The sequence below is a fragment of the Anopheles aquasalis genome, chromosome 2, assembly GCF_943734665.1.
Source record: "Anopheles aquasalis chromosome 2, idAnoAquaMG_Q_19, whole genome shotgun sequence".
Classification (NCBI taxonomy): Eukaryota; Metazoa; Arthropoda; class Insecta; order Diptera; family Culicidae; genus Anopheles; species Anopheles aquasalis.
This window is the reverse complement of record NC_064877.1, coordinates 52,533,147-52,553,146: the sequence shown is the minus strand read 5'-3', so window position 1 is coordinate 52,553,146 and position 20,000 is coordinate 52,533,147. Positions and strand designations below refer to the sequence as shown.

Below are 20,000 nucleotides of genomic sequence, written 5' to 3'. Positions count from 1 at the left end.
TCCAGTGTATGTCCAGTGTGTGAATTAATGCGCCACTGAAGACAATACCACCACGTACGTATGCACCTGATGTTACGCTATGATGAAATGCGGAGCGGATCAGCGAAGGAAAATGTAGAAACATGATCACTTGGTAGCATACGCGTCATTGGTCGATCACGTGTTCTGGGATGCTGTGGGAAGTTTTTGCGTCGTTCATCTATCCACACTATGCACAATTGAGTTAGATAAACCGACAGAGAGCCAACATATGGATCGCTTCATGATTAGTGCTCACAACAATGGAGTGCATCGGGTTTTTAGTAAGGAGTAATGTTCACACTACGGTACACGTAGAGAGGAAGTAACCGTTGTCGATTGATTGATTTGTGGTTACTAGAAAATTCGAATGGCTGCGCATATTGTGCCATTTCATTTCAAATAATCATCTATTCTCCACGCTTCGGTTTTCGCCATTGCATCACCCGAAACGGCTCCGGACCATTCCATGTACATTCCGCGATTGGATGGCATTCCTTGCGGCCCCAGCGTGGTCCGCGTGGTCCGCTCCACGGAGACTTTCACTTCTTCCTCCGAATTCCGAAATCGCCTTTCGCACCTTCTCTTCGCATTACTCCGGACCGGACCGGAGTGACCGGATGTATGTGTGGATGCTAAGATATTTTGTTTGGCTGGACATCATTTTGACGAATCTCCGTTTCTCGCTCTCTCCCAAAAAAAAACACGTTCACGGCGGCGGCCGAGTTTCAGGCTCTTCATCTCGATGAATGGTATGGCTTTGTCTTTCACCTTGATGGACGGTTTTGGATCTTTTCAACATACCCAAGATGCCAACCATTTCCGGACTGATCGATAATAATAATGCTGGTTAATGCAAGTGCGTGACGTGGAAGAATTGGATTGATCGCAATTGTACTTTCCATCTCGTTATTGAGCAAGTGGTCCTAGAATAGTATCTGAATTCTATTATTACAAGCATATTCCAGATTCATTGGATTCTTCTGATAAATCTTAGCAAATGAAGAATTCAATACGGCTAGTGGATGGTTTGTGTTTGTTGGAGAGAATAACATTTTCTAGTGGTATTGTCTTGAATCGGATTTTAGCGCATACGGTTCACGAATACCCGGCGAAAACAGGTCAACCAGGGCCCGAAGGCATCGAGTTTGGTGCCGATGAAGAAGATCGTACACGGAAGTAGCGCATGTTCAAGGATCAATGAAGAATGAAATGTGTGTTTGACCAATTACTGCTTGCTCTCAGGCTAATGTGGCGAAAAGACCTACAATTGCATCGGTTCTGGCCGTTCAATGCCGTACCTAATTACCAGGAAGTGCAGTGGTACAATTCTGTACACCTCAAAGATCGTTCTCTCCCTCGCACCGTGTTCCTCTTTGTTTTGTGAATGACAATCGCAGATGAAATTCAATCAAATCGCATCAATCATTGGTTTGTTGATTAGCTGACGCTTATTGTTTGTGTAAATATACGGTTAACCAACGGTTATGTTGGAACAGCAAGAAGCGCTGGTGAATGAAACTTGAGCTCCCGTCTAACAAAGCGTCGATGATGAGGAACGCTTTTGCTGGCGAGGGCCAGGTGATGATCTACTACTTTCGCCCAGCATGGATTGCATAATTTCTACACCATCGTCTTCTACGACGCCTGCCAGTGCCGCCGGGCGATCGATCGCGTGGCAAAACTCACAGCTTGAGGTAAATTGCATTTGACACGTCCCGGTTCAACGCGGTGGCGCCCGTAATTGCCGGATGGCCTGTAGTCTGTATTATCGTGGCTATGGCTATCGAACAGACCATAGACCATCTCTCTCTCTCTCGTCCCCCCACCCCCTCCTTTGCGTATTTTTTTGTGCCAAGCAGCGTGGTCCCCTGTGGCAACGATGAGTGGTGATGGTAGTATCGCCCACTAGGGCATCGCAAGGTGGGGATCCGTTTTCGCGTATCGTCCGCATTATGCAACCGAAATTCATCCAAAATGCTAACCACTCATCGGAAGTGTTTCGAGCATCGGCAGCAGCAGTATAGTGTTTGCTTGCCTTTAGAAAGGTGCTTGAATTGAATTTCAATTTAGCGCTACTCAAAGTTAAAGCAAAGAGATGAATTTCGAATGTCGAGTCGCGATCATCGCGAAGTGATCGCAATTGGTTAGAGAAGCTTAATTTATCGAAAACTCCATCCAAAAACAGAGAGGCGAAGAAAGAGTTGAAGATGGAGAGAAAGAGGGCGCTAAATCGGAAAGGATGATATAATACTTATGATTGATTGATTGATTGATTATTGCGCTGAATTGCGCCTAATGACGGAAACGCTCTAGCCACGAAGATGAAGGAAAACAACTTGTACAGCGTCCTCCATTGGAGCAGCGTCTTCGATCGAGGAACGAGGGTGTTTTCCAAGCCACTGCAAATGGGGTACAGAACTCCTTTGCTCATTGTCCGCCACATTGGGAGCCAGCCATTTGGGAGGACGAGATTCAAGCACACGTGTGCTGGTGCACAACTTACCGCGAACGATTTGGGGATCTAGGGAAGAAACATATGAAAAGAAAGCGAAAGAGAAAAGGGAGAAGACGAAAGAAAAATTGACAAACAAACGATCGTAAGTGTTTTTTGGTCGGATTCAAGATGAGGCTGTCGAGTGGTGGTCGGTTTGGAATGTGCCCAAAAGTGCCATCGAAGTGTATGTACGGTGCGTTGTCGACGTAATTGGAACTACTATACACCATCGGCTCATCGATCAAGTGCTATGCTTCTTCCAATCGACGTCAACGTGTTGAGTAAACAGAACACAGAAGAATAGTGTTTGAGGTGCCTTACTATTCACAACATTTCGAAATAGTGTTGGAGGAAAGGGAAAAGATTTGCTACTCCGTCTGATGATTACCGTCTTTCCCCTTGAAAGATAGAATGTGCTCGGTGTGGCCGGGGGAGTTAGTGGGATCATTGCCAAAATAATACCTTCCACCACCACCATTCGCCCTCTTTTCTCGGTGCTAACGGTGCTCCCGGTGCTGTGTGCTGCGTGCGACACTCCTCCTCGCGAGTCTAATGATACCCATTTGCTGGAGAAACTTTCTAGCCTCAATGCCCTTAACATCTCAACTATGAGCGGAAGTGGCCTTAAGCCAATGCACTGCCCATACCATCGGAGTGGTGAATGTTTGGAACAAATCAGCGCCTTTTAACGCCTTACACAGCGCCTTGCCCTCAGCGAAAGAGCCTATTTACAGCACAAACTGACGAAAGTGCACGACTAGACCACGGTTAAACGGGTCTGTTCGTCAACAATGTCCACTCCTGAGACAATCAAAACGCCGACGCTAGTGCCAGTTCAGCCGTGGCGTGTGCAGAAGATGCTGCTTACATTGATGGCTTCTTCTGGTCCAAGATTCACTTGAAAGCAATCTGGACCACGTAATACACTTTTGGAATCGAGTCGCGGAGGAAGAGTTTGGCTTGGCACGACAAGCGACGCCAAATAAGGGTGTCGCGTGCGTACGTGAAGATGTGTATCTGCATAAGATAGCAGCATTTTTCTGGCCTTTCCTGCTGTAAACCATTGCGTAAGGCAGGATCATTTTGTTTGCTGATTTGGTGAGCAATCGGCGGCATGATAGCCATTATACAAAACCTTCTTTGTACGGGTGAGGACCCGTTATAGGATCATCTGCCTTTACGAAGTGAAAGTTTGTGGCTAACTCGTGATGTAATTTAGGGAGCAATATCTTGCGGACATAAATATGCTCGCTTTTGGCTTTTATTCACCGGTGTGCGGATGTACTAACAGAAAGGATTTTTTTTACCATCTGGCGCCTGCGTGTCTGTGGCCAACATGCTAATCCTTTTAAAGCGCCATGCGCCGTTGGGAGAGAGGAAACCGAAATCTCTTTGCTGGGATTTTTTTTCAAAAGGCCCCCCGGAACTCACCTACCACCATTTCACACGGAACATTCATTAGCAATTTATCGTTTGAGTGATCGTAAACTTCCAAGACTGTCTCGCGAGTGACAAGCCTCGAGTGGTTCAGGCATGATCAGTGGCGTGGCGTGGTGTGGTGTGGCCAGTCCATCGAAATTTGGCTAATGACCATTATTCTGTGAGCGACGGAAATGCGGCCACCTCAATTCGGCGAAGGAAAATATGGGGAGCATTCGTCACAAATCACAATCAATAATTCGTTATTTACGGGCGGGAGCACAGGGGGAGGGTGTAGCGTGCTTCGGCGCCTCTAAAACGCCACTTCAACTATCACTTCCGTGCTGCTGCTGCTGCTCACGCTCACTGGCACTGGAATAAAGGGTACGGAGCTACCGAACACACGAGGATTACAATGGTGACAACACAAAAAACAAACATTCGAAAGTCCGTTAACGCCGTAACGCAGCGGTCGACCCCCCACCCCCCCCCCCCCTCCCCGCGGTAATCAAACTCGCGAAAATTACATACCTTCCAGACCAGACCCTGCCCTGCCCGGTACCGGCCTGGTGCGCTGTGTGAGGACAGCGTTCCGGAATCCGTGTTTCACCGGAAAGCGCTTTTATCGCTTTGTCACGTTTGTTAATATGTCCAGTGGCCAGTGGCGCTTTCTACGGAAAGTGACCACCGTTAGCCGAGGTTCGTATGCGGAGTCTGACTGTCTGTCTCTTCATCTCTATGGTCCACCCTCAGATGCTCATTATTTCCGTGTCCGTTTGGCTATTATCTCGGCGCGTAAAGAGCCATTTGTCACATTCCAAAACGAATCGCGTCGTGTCGCGTGATCGCAAAATCGCCAAAAAGTGCTTTAATCGATCGTTCTCGATAGTCCGCCAGCAGTGCTCGGTGTCGTGGGAAAACGCACCCGCAAACGTGGGTTGCAGATACTATGACCAGCAATCCACCAATGGAAACGAGGCCTAGTCTGAGCCGACAAATGCGCCTCACGTGGCCAATGGGGCGCTTGGCCGCTAAATGGCTACACAAATGTTGATTCAGTGTGAAAGTGTGCTTTCGATGTAGCGAGGTGCCAGATGTTCATTTTAGGAAGGAGCGGGGGGGGGGGGGGGAAATGGAAGCTAATGGCCAGCGCAGCCATGTTGGGGCTCTAAGGGGACGGCCGTAGCCAGCTTGCAAGCAGTGAATTGACACATTCACTGTTCAAATGACGCAACTGTAGCACCACAACGAGCACAAGGGTTTTTGAGTGGTCTGTATGCAGAATTCCGCACTAATGTTTGGGCATTTTGGTTGAGATCGATGGCCACGAACAGCTTAAACGCACCAAGCAAGGCAGCAGTCTTAATGCTCATTATGACGCGCTATTGCTTCATCAGCAGCATTTGTCTTAAGTTTTCTTGCTTCTGAGCGACTGGCTGCGATAGTGAGGCTAAATGGGCTAAATGAAATCAAGTGTCCAACTCAACGACCGATCTCCAAACGATCGCCAACGGTGATCGTCTGTCTGATCGCACGGGAGGGAGAGGTTGCTTCCGTAGGCATGGCAGCCTAACCAAATTGGTCGGTCGCTCAGGTCCGAAAGTACCAGTTTTAATGATGAACTTTCGCTGTGAACATTATTCCCGCCCCAATGGGGAAGATGAGTCGCAGCCGCAGGCAGTCTCGGCATAATATTTGTTCGAATGTAACAAGGTGGTTACGAGGGCACCGCTGCTCTACTCCGACCACCACCAGAGCGACCAGGGGGGTCACATTGAATTAACATTAGAGTAAAAAGCCGTATCCGATGACGGGCCTGTTGTGGCGGTGCATTAAGAAGAGATTGAGAAGAGAAGGCGGAGACCGGAGGTGGCACCAGCGGATCACACCATGATTTGGAGCCTCACCGGGAGCCCCCCGGAACTGCGTGGCGTACATGCCACCCGGGGTGGGGTGGAAATTCGGGAAGACTCCCACGACCATCGCACACCGTCGAGCGATCGCGTAACGTGCAAAGGTAACCGACGGTAGGCGAAAAGGGTCGGAATGCTGGGAGGGCGGGTAACACCAATTATTACGATTGTGAGAGAATTATCTTGGGACCCTCTCTCTCTCTCTCTCTCTCTATCTTTGGATTTGTTTTATGATTCAAGCCCAACGGCCGCCGGGCGGGAATTTTGCAGTTACGCGACTTTGCCGCCCGTTACGACGCTGTCAGCCCCGTGGACACCTTCGAGTGAGGGAGTCACAGTCTCCTTCACTAGAGACCCACTAGGCACTCCATCATCCCCATCAGGCTGCTGAAGAAGAAGCGGACGAATCCAGATTTAAGAACTGATACCAACGCAGAAGCACGGCAAGACCGGCGGCATTGTAGTAGCTCTTTTTTCTTGTCTTTATCTCTCGCAAAAATGCATCATGCTTCTCGACTTTATCGTGGATCACACATTGCTAATAATTAGTGCACCCGTCGCACCACGATCTTCGGTGCCACGGGCCTTCCCCCTGATGCACCCGGGCTGTGGGCGTGCAGTTTGGGTGCTCGTTCTGCCTTTGGCGGAGAAGAAAGTTATCACATCCGGAGATGGTGTGTTCACTTTCACGAATTGAAGCATATTATTAGCGATTGCATTGTTGCTGGGAAGAGGTGTGACTTCCTGCAGGCGCAGGGCACGATAACATTGCCATTGCCGACCGGCTGCACTGCGCCGGCAGTCAGCATTATGTTTAGAGCCATTGGGCAACCTCTTTTTGCGCTGTGGAAGTGATTTAAGTCATTTTGTATTCTGCTTTGCTTTGCTACCAAATGATGCGCTTATACGCCCGGTGATAAAGAAGAGAACATCCGCGGTTCTTCTTTTAGGTTGTTTCATAAGTAATTGAGTCTGTTGTAATCAAAAGTTAATACTGTTTTTGAAATACTTAGAATGAACATAAATCAGTGATCTATATACATTTTGTTCTATGATCTTTTCAAATCTTTCGAGCAGCTGGTGGTAGCTCTTCTGGATTTCATTTTCAAAACCTGGACGATGTTCGATTCAATAGTGCCATCTTTCTCAGATGTTTTACCATACAAGGAGTTCCGCAAAAATCGAAATAAATGGCAGTCTGATAGTGAAAGGCGTAGGCTATACAGGGTGTACCATAAAAAAATGAGAAAATCTTTTATTGAAGTTTAAAGCCATTTTTTTATATTTTCTACTGTTTCAAAGTATTTCATTCGCTCTATATTTCTTTGTTTATCAAAAACAAACAAAATGAGTGGGTTTGTCGGCCTGTTTTCTCAATTAATTTCACCAAGCGGCTACGAATTCGAGAACACCTTCGGTAAAATAGGTGTCCAACTTAGAAGACCAGGCTTTGATGATAAACGATTTCAGCGAACCAACCGTGTATGGTGTTATGGTTCACAGGTCTTAGGTCGAACAAACGCCCATATTGAATAGCCCAACCGATTTAATTCAGGACCGCTTGGAGGGCATAAATCATTCGACCAAAAATTCATGTTTTCCTTCAACCATGTTTCAGACCGTTAAGACGTATCGCAGGGGCCTCCATCTTGCTGAAACTCAACATTTTCTGGTGTTTTGAAGTTTGCTTTAATCCATGCTAAAACGTGTTCCTTCAAAAAAGTGATCTAAACATCAATATTCATTTTAGTATTGGATTTTATGAAAACTGGTGCTATTTTCAAACTATGTTTTATCCTGTCTAAAGATGTTTTATCCTTTCAACTATTAAATTACGCTTCACCCTAGCTCTAGAGATTGCTTTTAGGTCATATTTGGCCAACCGATGCAGGCAGGATCTTGAGATATTCGTCTCTTATGCAAGCTTTCATATGGATTGCACTGGATTTCGCTAACTTTTGCTCTGACGGATCCTACCACTTTTTCAGTGCGCTCAGATCGTTGCCGATCACTAACGTGTTTCCTAGGCCTTGGCCCTTCATGAATAGAACGTTTAATCCTGTAAACAATGCCAAGATTACATCTGAGGACCGTTGTTATATCTATGAGATTTCTCTTGGGCGCGAAGCAAACTCGACACTGTCGCCTTTGAATACATTTTTCCGGACAGACATCTTTTGCACGGGTACTTATTATCATTTGATAGATAAGACTCACACGAACACAACGATACCCCATAATGCCATATTGGTGTTGAAAAAATACTCAAAACAGAGCAATGAAAGCATTCTCATTTTTTTATGGTACACCCTGTATGTTGAGTACATTAATAGTTTTCAGTCTGGTTCTTTCAATTATTGGCGAGGACACAACGATGTATGCGGTCTAGCGATATCCTGATGGAATATGATATCTTTGCGATTTAAAAATTCTGACCATTTCTTGTTGATGAGCAGTTTATGACATCATACATTTGAATTAATGTTTTGGTTCCTAAAAAGCGACTCAAAAGCTACCTTATCCTTCACTCTGGCGCATTGAACGGTTTGGTCTTCTTTGAGCGAATCATCTCCAGAAAAGAATTTTCCCAATAAATTTTGAAACAAACTGTCTTTTAATGTTACCCTATCATACTTGCTACAAGTTTCTAGTGCAAGCTACAAGTGACAACTAACACATGGCAAAGGAATAAATTTGTGGTTTTTTCTAGAAACCGCTCAGAGAAACTATAATTAAGAGACATTTCTAAATTTGATGCCAAGGATTTTTTTTAACAAACTTTCCCATAATACAGCCAAATATTCTTCAAAAATTGTAGATTTAAATGGCATTAATGTGAAAAAAAAACACCGAGTTGAACAGATTCTTCACAGGAAATCTTCCAAAATGAACCTTTTTTTGATTCAAATTAACTGAAGAGGAAAGTCGCATAACCCCTAAGGTCCTTATGAAGTCAATACCTTTATTCACATTTCATAAAATTTAAGAATCTACTTCACGACAAACAATTTTGTCGTAAGACAGATTCGATTGCGGATTCGACCACCGGTGGTAAGGAGTCAAAAATCCGGAAAAAGGCGCTTGATTTCGAGAAAGTTCGTAAATTGCACCGACACCGGAATTCCAAGGCGCGCGATACGGCGGATCAGATGCAAAGTTAACCACTGACCGGATCACTCACCGGTGGTGGTCGCGCGCCTTCATTTCCATATTTAGCCAACAGCGTCAGCACGCCTGCACCGACCAGAGGATGCTCATTCTCGGGGCCGTTTTGAAGCTTCGCGGTGTTTATGCTTCACTCGTGTGATCCTACGACTGAGCGACGCGCGACGGTTCATCGAACTTTCTAGTAGCAGTGACACACATCGTCCCAGATAAGACTGGCCTCCCGGCTGGACGAACTTCAGAAATCCCCACCGGGCATCGCATCGGGGCGAATCTCGAAGCAATCGACATAAATTTTGCGCTCGAGCAGCAGCAGCAGAGCGCGGACACACAAAGCGGAAGACCTTCAGACGTCCCGAGACTTTGTCGGAGAAATGTGAAGAAAGTGAAAAGCCACACAGCACCGGCAGTGCCGCAAATATGCTAGGAATGTTTTTTTGTTGTGTTTGTTGTTCCCTTGTCCCAATCCGCAACGGACTGAGTCCAGTGTGGTCAGCAACCTGTTTCTCTGTGGGTTGTGGACGATCGACGGCGTGTCGGCCCTGATTTCGATCGGTTGATCGATTGAAGCGTATCCGAGCGGCCCGTTCAGCGATCATCTTGCAGTTATCCGTGCGTGAAACTGGATAATACCCACACAGAGACGAACACCGGATAAGCTTTGATCCCTTAAGCCTTTGGCGCTCGATCACATTTCACCATGAAGCCATTTGTTCACTTTAAGTGCTTTGCAACACTCTTCGATGTCGATATTGCAATGTGCCGGATCAGCGATTGGCCCCCGTGACCTGACCTTGAGAGTGTGCGCCAGAGTGGACCCGTACTATGGGAACTATGGCATGTTTCCGCCTCAGAAGAGCATTAATAATTTAACGATCGCCTTTAAAACAACAGGGGTCGGTCAGTTCATGTTGGGCAACAGCGGTTACAAATCCGTTTACAAAATAGCGTTCACACTTCGTTAAGTCTGTGCTCGCCGTGGGTCTTGTGGTCCGTGGACATACCCGGTAAGTTTGTCAACACTTTGGACGCACTAAGTTACCGTTTGAGAGGATCTTGCCGGCCGCCCGTAATTAGGGGTCAACAGCGATTAGAATGAGTATTGTGTGAAGGGACAAGGGACCTCACGGTGGCCCTAATTCTCTTGCGGACCCCTGCGAACCAGTGGTCATTCCGTTTTGTAGGTTAATAAGTCACTTGGGACCCGCACTTTACACACAAATCACACCATGTACGCCACCGAGCAGCATATGTTTGTCAACCGGGTAACCGGGCCCTGATGTAACCGAAAGCATTCCGACACTAAATCTCTCCGCTAACCTGCCGTTGATAGTGGCTGATTCTGCAAGCGAACCACCCCGGTGCTGCTAATCTTTGAGAAACGTAACCCCACGACAATTGTTGCAGTTGTTGGGAGGTTTTGTCCAGCTGCAGCAATTGCGGAACATTGGGAATGCCCTCCATGGTGAGTGCCAAAAACGATAACGCAACATCTCGCAGTTGTCAATTGCGTTCAAGCTTATCGTTGAGTAGACGATTGTTGGGACGTTGGGACATTGTTCACGGCAGAGCGATGGTCTCGATTTCCCTCATTTCTTCTCGCACTTTGTAGGCGCGTCCAATATGCGACTAGATTATGGCATCGTATGTGGTCCTAGTTATGATTCGCTGCCCTGCGATGGCCATTAATTAATTATAGGCCAGCAAGTCGGTCAAATATGGGCACTGCAACTGCAGCTCGAGGAGGAACGCATTTAGAGATGGCGAGCAAACCGTAGAAGATTTGCCAGCAAATCAAGTTTCATGGCAGGCAACGTGGCTGAAGTTCATCAATAATTTATGCACCAAATCGAACCAGATTGAATATTCATGTGCGAATTATCGTACAAATGACTTCTAGTCGCTAGTTTCACCGCAACCATCATAAGGCACCGCTTTCCCTCTTTTCGCCCCGAAAACAAAACAAAAAATATGAAGAAAAACTAACGAATGTTCCAGATTGAGATGAGAAAGTGCGCCCTGGCGTGGCCTTTTGGCGCACAACATTTTGACTAACAAAATAGCACAACCACTTTCTTATGGTGCCAAATCCTTTCCGTCTTGAAGAGGATTCTTCTTCGCCAGGATGTCTCGAACTGTGTTCGGCCTTGCAAGGTACAACCGAAGCCGGCCGGTCCGGTTTTGTGGGATTTCTTGTTTCGTGGGACATTTGGACTCCCGGAAATTTCTCGCGATCGAGTGCGAAACGTAGTGTATTAGCCGATCGGTGGCATCCGCATGTTAAGATTCGGTCCGAGCGGAAGTCGAAAGTGATCATGAGCGTGATCATGAGGACCAGAAGAGCAGCAGAAGAGTGTACTCCCGGGTACCTGATGAAGCAGTGATGCATCGTTGTGTTTGATCAGCTCAATCAATCACACTCACCGGTCGACGATGGATGAGGAGAGAGTAGAACGTAATCTCGGTCCACTGGTGGCGGCGGTCTCCTGGTCGGCGTGGAACCGAAACGCTTTCTCGCGTGGCCGCAAGATGGATGGAGCTAATGTGCAAGATGGCCAGGAAGCCGTTCATCCGTAAAACCGGAAATAGGCCATAGCTGGAAGCGCGCGACCAGACCACCGAATAGTACACTCTAAGCTCGACACTAACAAATGATCATCACCCGACGAGCAGCGAGACCGAGCGAGCTCTCTGGCTAGGCCGATCGAGTCAAGATGGAAATGAGCCGGCAGCATGCAACGCCGTTTGCCATCATCATCACCCCTCGATCCTCACCATCCTTTGGCGGTGCTGGAGGTAATGACAAAATTATCGTCAACCTTGCATCGCACCAATGTCAATTATGTCTGCGGGGCCCCCGGATGTTGGTGGCCATCTTGCAGGCGGCACTGGAGAAATGCTATGAAAAATAGCTTCAAATACTTGATTTCTTCACCTTCAACGAACGGTGATGCAGCGCCAGTGGCGATCGCTCTGTGCGGCAGAATTATGTAAAACTAATTGGACGCGGTGCGGTGTGGGCTTCAAATTGATAGTAAAATTAAAATTAATTTATCCACGGTTCCCACTCCTTTTTAAGGCACTGGAGGAGGAATGTAATACGATCGGATTCGGTTTTTCGAGGATAGGGGAACAAAAAAGTGAAAACGGTACGAATGAAGAATCATCAAAATATTACGACGAACCACCCAAAAGCACAACGCGATTTCATCATTAAAGGTATTAGCACTTTGCGCCCCCCCCCCCGCCTCCCCTCCCATCCCACCACCCCTTGGGGAGTACAGTGTGCAGCATCTGGCGCGTTTCGATGGTTAATTTCGAGGATGACCTTCGGTGCGCTTCTGTTGTTGCTCTGTTGCCAGAGCATCGGTGACCAGCAGCGAACGCCAACGGATCGATCACCATCAGCTGCCCCTGGTATTCTCTTCGCAAACAACAGCAAAGAAAAAGAAGCTCAAAACACCTCACTTTCCCTTTCTCGACTCGGTTGCCAATTATATGGTCAATCGTTGGAAGTGATCGCGTGGATCGCGCTTTCGCGAGGGTGAGAGAGTAAAACCAAACGAAAAAAACCAAATTTACACATTTGTTTTTTTTTGTCCCGTCTTCAGTTTCGTGTACCGAAAGGGGACAGGGAGCAGCTTCGCTGGAATTGTGATATCAGTTGATCTAAACATAGTGCTACTCACGATTAGCGACTGGAGAAGTAAGAAGCCGATCCACGATCGTAAGCTATTTCATCTTTTAACAACCTCTGTTTGAGTCGTAACTTCGTTAGTGAGCGAGCATACGCTACTGGGCATTTCACTCAAAATCCTGGGCCCAGTTTTATGAGGTTCCCGAGCTAGAGATTCACAATTTCAGTGTCTCTTCTCTTAATTAAACGTCGCATTATATAATTCCCTCCCAGAGAGCGGAAATGACGAAGATAAAATGCCTCGCCATTGCTCCTTTTGGGCTTGTTTATGGCCCCTGGCGGTTCTGATCATCTTACAGTACAGCAAAGAGTGCACACCACACGTTTCTCGTTTAAATCTCGTACCCACCGACAGATTGATTATGCGTGTGGCCCAGGCGCAGCCCCAGTGTGGTGTGGTATGTGAGTGAAAATTCCTCCTCGGTGGAGCTTTTCAATCGTTTTCTAATTACCATCCCACTTCAGCAACGCCCACCGCAGCGTCTGGTGTGCCTCTGAACAGCCCCTGAAGAAGCGGCCAGTGCTCGCTCACAACACAGAACCCGCTGCTACCATTGCAATTGCATTTTGCAACGGTCTGAATAGCATTCGAGCTAAAGTCTAGCCTCACTCGCATCGGCGATCGGCTCGCACCGGCGAACATAATCATTTTCCTCGTTTCCATCTTTCGCTCCCTTTTCTTCGCACTCGCCGTCCAACCCTTGAGCATCATCTTGAGCTATACGGAGAGTTGGTGCGCAAAAAAACAAATCGGTGTGCTTCAACAATGGGCCGCGGGATTGAGGAGATCGAAAAAGGAGGAGGAGTGCGAAGGAACAACGCGAATTTAAACCCCACATGCACCGAACGGGCGGTTACATGCGTGGAAATCATGCGTTACGAGCATCTCGGGCGGGAGGAGGATTTTCTTTTCGTGATTTTTCAATTCGCTCGTTCGTTGTTTGCTTTACTTGGCAAACCGCAGGTGATCTCGTGCAGAGGAGAGCGCATCAGAAGTGAGAAGCCGTGTCTTCGAACGTGCGGCGAAGTGTGTATTGCGGTGTCCAAGAGAAAGGCGGCTGCAGCATAACTCTTATCATTACCGGTGGCCAGTGGAAGGGGTCCGTTGCCTGTGAGGTTTGGAATGCAACGCAAATACATTTTCCGTTTTGATCATTGAGCTCCTTCTCAGTCGAATTCGCTGACGAATACTGACGGCAGTGGAATGGTAGAAGTTTTCATAAAATTAATTCAAAACGGATGGAACATCTATCCGTCGCCGAGAAGATCACCGTTAAGGAATGGTTGATGCAATCCTGTAATCGTCGTTCGGTGTGGGGCACATTATGAAATTTCACATTCGCCTCTTGTCCTGCTACCACTCTCTCTCTCTTTTTCTCTTTCTCTCGGTTTCCCTGGTCTCTGGCGAAGGATATACCTTTGACCTTACAACGAACGAGGGCAATTACGGATGTTCAACCAGCATCCAGCCAGCTCCAGTTAATTGCACTCACTCCGTTACCATAACCGACCCGAAAGGTGACCATCGTTGAGAAATGCCCCGGGTCTAATGATTGGAACAAATTGATTTGGCCAACATCATCGACCCCGTACGGTCTTATCCCGACCCGATCGGTCATCGTCGTTGGGCGTAGGTTACGTGTGTCGTGGTTTATGTTTTCTATGTTGCGATGCTCATTTCGCGAAGGACGTTCGCGGACTTGGGCGGACGAAATTTGTTTGCTTCTCCCTCGACGGAGATGCTGAGCCTTTCGAGACTTTGCTTCTTCGCGGTAAAAGCGGCAATTACATCTTCATCTCGTCCGCAATTTACTTCGTGAGAGTAACCGACCATGGACACACGCGAATTCCTCACCCAATGGGGGCCACGCTAGGCCGCGAGTTAATGCCACCACCAGCGGCAGCAGCAGCAGCAGCAGCAGCAAAGAGCCTCGATCGCAAACGCAGAGATGGTGCTCAATGTCCCTTCTAGTAGCAGAAAGAGATAACTTTCCATCCAAGCTGCATAGACCACCGCATTCACGCTATTGCTCGCCGTTCAAGCGCATCCCAGATGGTGTTATCGAAAGATGAGTACCGTTCCATGTTGTAGGCCCTCTGCTTAGGCTTAGGTTGGAGACGGATTTTCCTCAAATAATGTATTCACCTGCCTGGCACGCCAGCACCGTGGCCGCGGACCCAAGAACGAAGCGACTTTCATCGTGAATCGTGCAGCCGATCGTTGCATGCGCACAAGGACTCAGCGGCAAATCGCGATACGAAGCCTGCTTTAGGCCGGTCCCATCTCGAGAGTGGAGGATCTTTGGTGAAATCTATTGAAAATGCAAAACCATCCCTCCCCTTCCCCACCAGACAGACAGACAGATGGGCAACATGCGAATGCGAAATTCCTGATCGGCCGCTACATGCACCGTACTGTGTTGGTTCGGTTGATTTGGTCTGGGTTTGGGTTTCACTTTGCCAATGCTTTCCCCAAGATGCATGCGGGATGCGCAGTCGTATCTTCGTTTGTCTTGTCTCTGGATTTTTTTTTGTGTTGTTGCTTCGCTGCACCAACCAACCCGTCATCGGCATCGCGTCCGGTGGGGAAGGGAAGATGAGCTTCATCGGTTTTCGAATGGGTACCGCGTGACGCCTTGAAACAATGCAGCCTCCAGGTGGATATCAATTGATAACCACGATCACCACCGGCAGCAGGAGCCATGCAGCAACGAGAGAGCGCGCCAGACTGGAACCAGAAACCAGACGCTTGCGGAAATCGGTAAGCACGCTGCTGGCTTTGCAGAATATCATGGATGCGCCAGCCTTCGCTGACGGGAATTAATTGGATGGTCGCGAAGAAAGTCGCGAAAGCGTCATTAAATGGAGGGAAAAATATTGTTTCTACTGAAGTGGGGGACATCGATTAATCGCGAAAGACGCCATTAAATGTTTATTATCTATCGGTTTCTGTTTTTCAATGCTGTCGCTGTTCTTTCTGTGTTAGAACGAAGCGTATAACACATTACGATCAGTAGGTTTGGTAAATGAAAGTGTTGACTCGAAGGAGGATCATCTTCCCATGCTGTTGCTACTGCTGATGATGATGATGATGATGAGGAAGAAGATTATGTTATGGGCGCTCGTGGGCAGGCGCATGTACTGGCATAATAGAGATGACCACTGATCATCGTTGGTTGTCGTTGTCGTCTCTTTGCCGATGAAAAGTCACACCACCGTGCCGAGTGATCGTGCTGAGGAAAAGTAAAAGCCACCACGCCGGACCACGATCGTGATCAGCGTGAGATGGATCCCGCGACGCCTTACATAAGGGAGGGGCCAATTATGTCTACGCACTTGCCCGGTGGCCGCGCTTCGTTCGCACAGAGAACAGCTTTCTTTCTTCTCGTCTCGGCGGACAGTGCCATTTTCGGAGATGATTTCCGATGAGTCCGCGGCAGTTAGCAGCAGACGAGCACCGGAAACGTCGGCTCGGTTTGTGAATGACCAGAAAAGGGTGAGATCAAATCCCTCGGTTTCTATTACACCCAGGGTACGGGGCTAAGTTCCGAAGCTTCCGAACCGGAATTCCCGGCAATCTTTTCCCGGTTTTCCCACCGTGGCGTTGATGTGGCGGAGGCCACCGTAGGACTACTGCTGGGAACATTATGATTGATTTAATCGAAATTTAATATTACAGCAACCGTTTGATGAACCACCGTAGCCCCAGCAAGAGACTGAGAGGAAGAGCAATTAGTTGTGAGAAGAGTCAACATGGGCCCAGGGATCCTTTGGGAATGTTCCCCCAATCATGAATCATTAACCCTCGGTTGGGCACCCGGGTACCCGGGTACCCATTTCAAGTTTCAACGAAAAAATGAATGCCTTCCCGTCAATATTTTTTTACGAAACTCCGGATCCCCAAAGAACAACTCATTTCAAGCCGAATTGGCGTTGAAATGGTTTTGATAACTCATATTTAAAGGTAATTATGGCCCGATGAAATTAACACCCGCCCAGTGGCACCCGGGTACCCGGGTACCCCATACGTTGGCTATGCACATGGGCTATGTTTATAAACACAAAACAACACTTTTTATCAACATTTATCCATGTTGACGAGTTTATTAATCGTTAATTAGATAAACTACAAGATTTTGATGAAAATTTCATTACGTTTGAGCTTTTCAACGAGCAATAGGAGAAAATTAATCAACATATTTTCAAACCTTTTATGTGCAATTTAAATTATATATTATTTCTCAAACTGATTGAAAATGGTTCGTATAGTGTAATTTTCTTAACATATGAGTAAATTATACACTAATCTTCATCAAAAAGGGTTTAGGCGGCATTTTAGTAGACCACAGAGACCAATATACATGGTGCGTTCAGAAAATGATGAGACTGGAATTTCCTGACGAAACGGTTTGAGATAAGGTATTGAATTTTTCACGCCAGCATAGAGGCAGGATTTAGCTATTCAACGCACTTTATTTCATTCGGCTATGACAAACTGAAAGAAAATGGGACGATTTTTCGTGAACCATGTTTTTAGTTGATGTAACATCGTAGCATCGTACCCTTTCTATGGACCACTGGTACAGCCCGGATCATCGCGGACCTCTTTCCTGGCACAGAACACGCAAACAGAAATGAGGAGTTGATGAATTACTGGCACCAACGGAATGTTTTTCTGTAGGTCCGGATGATCCGCGCCAGGAAGAAGGTCTGGGTGATCCGCGCCAGACCAATGGTCCATATAATGTCCCCTTCTACGGTGTTACATCAACTAAATACATGGTTCACGAAAAATCGTCCCATTTTCTTTCAGTTAGTCATAGCCGAACGAAATAAAGTGCGATTGATAGCTAAAACCTTCCTCTACCATATCGTAAAAAATTAAACACGTTATCTTAAACCGTTTTGTCAGAAAAATCAATTCTCATTACTTTCTGAACGCACCATGTAGCAACTGGTCTGATCTCGTAGCTCAATTGTGCCCAATTAACTCAATTGTTTATGACTCAAAAGTGCCTTATGACAATTCAAAACTGATTTATTCGAAGAAATCAATGATTTCAATAACATATTTGCTGGAAAATTCGATCACTTTACGATCTTATTGCTTGCTTTACGACGTACGCGGTAGACAATGACCGTTCGAAGGGGTATCAAAGCGTTGTGTTAATTATTTTTATTGTTTTTATTGGTTTTTGTTATAATTTTTAAAGAAAAATACGTTCCGAAGACTCTTAAATTAGTTCTAGTACACTATTTTTGGAATAAAACTGATACAAACGATGATACAAGAACATAACAATGCAATGCACATAAGTGGGGTACCCGGGTACCCGGGTGCCCAACGAAGGGGTAAACGCCGGGTGCCCAACCGAGGGTTAAGTGATACAACGCGTGATGCGCAATAATCGTATAGTAAACGGCTTTTACCTTCGTTTACCGATTTCTGGTGGAAAACAAACTGATCATGGAATGTGTTTTGGGGCCGTAACCAGCCGTAACCTGGGCGGTAAGCTGATCGTTTACGATTCGCCATAAAAGTGATCCACAACAAATCATCATTCGCTGACCATTGAATTGACGCGAAGTGCGTGAAAAATATGATGTGATAATGGCTCGCAGCTTATAAAGCGCAGTGGCCAAAGGTGTTTGTGTACGGTTGCGAACCACCAACGGTCAACGGATCGAGGATCGAGTGAAATCATTTTGCAGATAAAATGCAGACACATTGGCTTGCACATTGCGTCGGCGTTGGTCACGATGCAGCAGCCACGATGGAATGGCGCTAAGGTTCGTTAGCTCGCTGCAGCGCTTACGCGGCGATCTTTCCCCGGTTGTAGCCGTGGCCATCCGGCGGCCCGTGGCGCTGGTGGCGTGTTAATTGATGATTACAAATATGTTTCCATCGTGAAGCATTTCACTCGATCGCGCGCGCCCACTCCGGCGCCCCCGCATGACACGACATCCAAGATGAATAAACATAGACACGGAACCCCGTCCAGTACCGGCTGTAGCTCCGTTCCGCTTGAACGAACGTTTTGTCTACGATATCTGGGCGAAATTGGTGTTTCGGCTTGTAAACAAGGAATTCCCCGCCGTTGGCCCTTGCGGTTCAGGCTCTGAATTTGTATCTTAATTGTCCGGACAAGTATCCTCGAGGATCACGACCGTTCCAATCCTGTTACACTCTTGGGTTGCCCAATCCATCGTTTTGGAGCGATCGTGAGCATCGGATCGCGGGCACTGAGCTCTTGATGAGCAGCACAATCGAAGCGGTGGGACTTATTGCGACATAATTTTTCGTGCCTCCGATCGTTCCAACGTATTACACCGGATGTTGCGAAAACTCCGTGAAGCCATGAAGCCGATCGATGATCGACGATCGAGTGAATGAACCAATGCACGAAAGGCGATAAGACGATTGGTTTTTGATGGTTTTTCACAAAAGACAAGAAACCCCTATGGGGTTGGCCAAGTGGAAAGAATGGTTGCTCACTTCCTTCCCACCAATTACCCAACGTCACCAGCACCAATGTCCCAGGCTACCTGCCGAAAATTCCTCTGGCAGTTTGGGGAAGAAAGGTCCAACTGGATTGTGTTCCCAAGAAAGAGGTCACGCGAAATACCCCAAAAAAAAGAGACAACCGGCACGTACCCGTTGACCAGAAGTGAAAAGAAGACATTTTACTCGTTAATAGAGCCGCGTATGCGTGTACCTCACAGTTACGGAATGATGGAACGCGTCAGGTAATGTGCTTTTTTGAAAGAAATTTTTTGCGTTCCCAAAACGCCATTCGCGCAGTTTGTAGATTCGTTCGGTTCGCGCCTGACACTTGTCGTTGAAAAGGGAAATGCCATGCACATGTGGCTCTTCACAGGTGCTACGTTGTAAGAGGAAAAGGAGACACCGTGGACCGCGCTGCGTGGCTGAAAGGAGTGGAGTGGCGACAGCCGTAACATACCGATGAATGTTTCACTTTCCTTCGAGCAGCCGCTTTTGTGCCGATACTCGAGACCCCGAGGCAGTATGCAGCCGTGTCTGGAGCCATCTTCTTCGCGTTCGCGCGATTACACATGAGCGATACGTGTTCCGGTGGAGGGCAGCTGCCGGTGAAGGCGGGGTGTACGGCATTCGCAAGTACCACCATCAGTAGGTCACGACGACGAAGACGACGACAACGACAACGACGGCAGCGACGATGATGATGATGATGATGATGATGATATTTATAGTCACTTCGTTCGATCTTCCCTTTTCCCGGTTTCCCATGGTGCCAGCGCACACAACACA

At 47.3% G+C, this 20,000-nt stretch overlaps 1 protein-coding gene across 1 annotated transcript in view; it reads right to left on the bottom strand.

Annotated features, from left to right (window-relative positions):
* Positions 1-20,000, bottom strand: part of LOC126581777 (uncharacterized) — a 27,528-nt gene that overhangs the window by 5,255 nt on the left and 2,273 nt on the right. The window contains exon 2 of the mRNA XM_050245655.1: positions 2,525-2,542. Coding sequence (XP_050101612.1) covers positions 2,525-2,542 — 18 coding nt within the window. The remainder of the gene's footprint in view (positions 1-2,524; positions 2,543-20,000) is intronic.